The following is a 1,570-nucleotide window of genomic DNA, read 5'->3' as shown; positions in this document are numbered from 1 at the left end:
AAACCTTTTTTCAGTTTCAAACCTTTTTTCAGTTTCTAAAAACCAAGTTCATGGCTCCAGTTTAGCTCCACAGTTATAGTTTTTATGTGGCAGCCATCTTGAATTGGATTCATGTGCTATCTGTTGATAAGAAAAAAATCACATATTGAGCTCTCTGGTGTTTGATGTTAGCCAGCTGTTGTTGCTGTGAGATTAGTTTGTAGACGGCTCTAAAAGTTAATAGAAACTTGTTCTGAAGAGAGTTAGCTGTGTGTGTCCTGCAGGTGATGGAGACGGTTTCCTCAGCATGGCAGAGTGTCAGTACATCATCAAACATGAGCTGGACACGCTGCGAGCTAAAGACGAAACTCATGTTCCAGGATATACCCAGGCAAAGCTCTATCCTGGGAAATCTATCAGTGAGTGTCTCAAAATCAGCTGAAATGTTTACCTCACACTTGCTATTTTCCTGTTTTTTAGTTTATTCAATTCAGCCGTTTTTGCAAACCTGATTCCTTTTCACAGGTCTATCTAAAATTTTAGCTTAATCTGGAATCAGGTTCTTTTGGTTTTCTCTAAATTTAAACTCTTAAATTATTGTGTGAATGCTTCACGAGCATTCACACTACTGAGATCATTTTTTTATTCCGAATATGTTTTGGCATAAATCTCGTTCGCAGTTTTAGCATTTCATGTATCAAAAATATTGAGCTCCTTCAGAACNTCCCACTGTGGTTAACACCGTCCTCTCTCCCACTGTGGTTAACACCGTCCTCTCTCTCTCACTGTGGTTAACACCGTCCTCTCTCTCACTGTGGTTAACACCGTCCTCTCTCTCACTGTGGTTAACACCGTCCTCTCTCCCACTGTGGTTAACACCGTCCTCTCTCTCTCACTGTGGTTAACACCGTCCTCTGTCTCACTGTGGTTAACACTGTCCTCTCTCTCAGTGTGGTTAATATCGTCTCACTGTGGTTAACACTGTCCTCTCATTGTGGTTAACACTGTCCTCTCTCTCACTGTGGATAACACCGTCCTCTCTCTCACTGTGTTTAACACTGTCCTCTCTCTCACTGTTGTTAACACCGTCCTCTCTCTCTCACTGTGGTTAACACCGTCCTCTTTCTCACTGTGGTTAACACCGTCCTCTCTCTCACTGTGGTTTACACTGTCCTCTCACTGTGGTTAACACTGTCCTCTCTCTCACTGTGGTTAACACCGTCCTCTCTCTCACTGTGGTTAACACTGTCCTCTCACTGTGGTTAACACTGTCCTCTCTCTCACTGTGGTTAACACCGTCCTCTCTCCCACTGTGGTTAACACTGTCCTCTCTCTCACTGTGTTTAACACCGTCCTCTCTCTCTCACTGTGGTTAACACCATCCTCTCTCTCACTGTGGTTAACACCGTCCTCTCTCTCACTGTGTTTAACACTGTCCTCTCTCTCACTGTTGTTAACACCGTCCTCTCTCTCTCACTGTGGTTAACACTGTCCTCTCTCTCACTGTGGTTAACACTGTCCTCTCACTGTGGTTAACACTGTCCTCTCTCTCACTGTGGTTAACACCGTCCTCTCTCCCACTGTGGTTAAC

General features: G+C 44.2%; 1 protein-coding gene across 1 annotated transcript in view; it reads left to right on the top strand.

Moving 5' to 3' along the window:
• Window positions 1-263: 263 nt before the first annotated feature.
• LOC106532526 (anoctamin-10) overlaps window positions 264-1,570 on the top strand; it is a gene marked incomplete at both ends in the record, with an annotated part of 6,284 nt that continues 4,977 nt past the window's right edge. The window contains 1 exon segment of the mRNA XM_014028595.1: window positions 264-398. Within this exon segment, the coding sequence (XP_013884049.1) occupies window positions 264-398 (135 nt within the window).

This window comes from Austrofundulus limnaeus, unplaced genomic scaffold (genome assembly GCF_001266775.1).
Source record: "Austrofundulus limnaeus strain Quisiro unplaced genomic scaffold, Austrofundulus_limnaeus-1.0 Scaffold787, whole genome shotgun sequence".
Lineage (NCBI taxonomy): Eukaryota > Metazoa > Chordata > Actinopteri > Cyprinodontiformes > Rivulidae > Austrofundulus > Austrofundulus limnaeus.
This window is presented reverse-complemented; position numbering and strand designations above follow the sequence as displayed.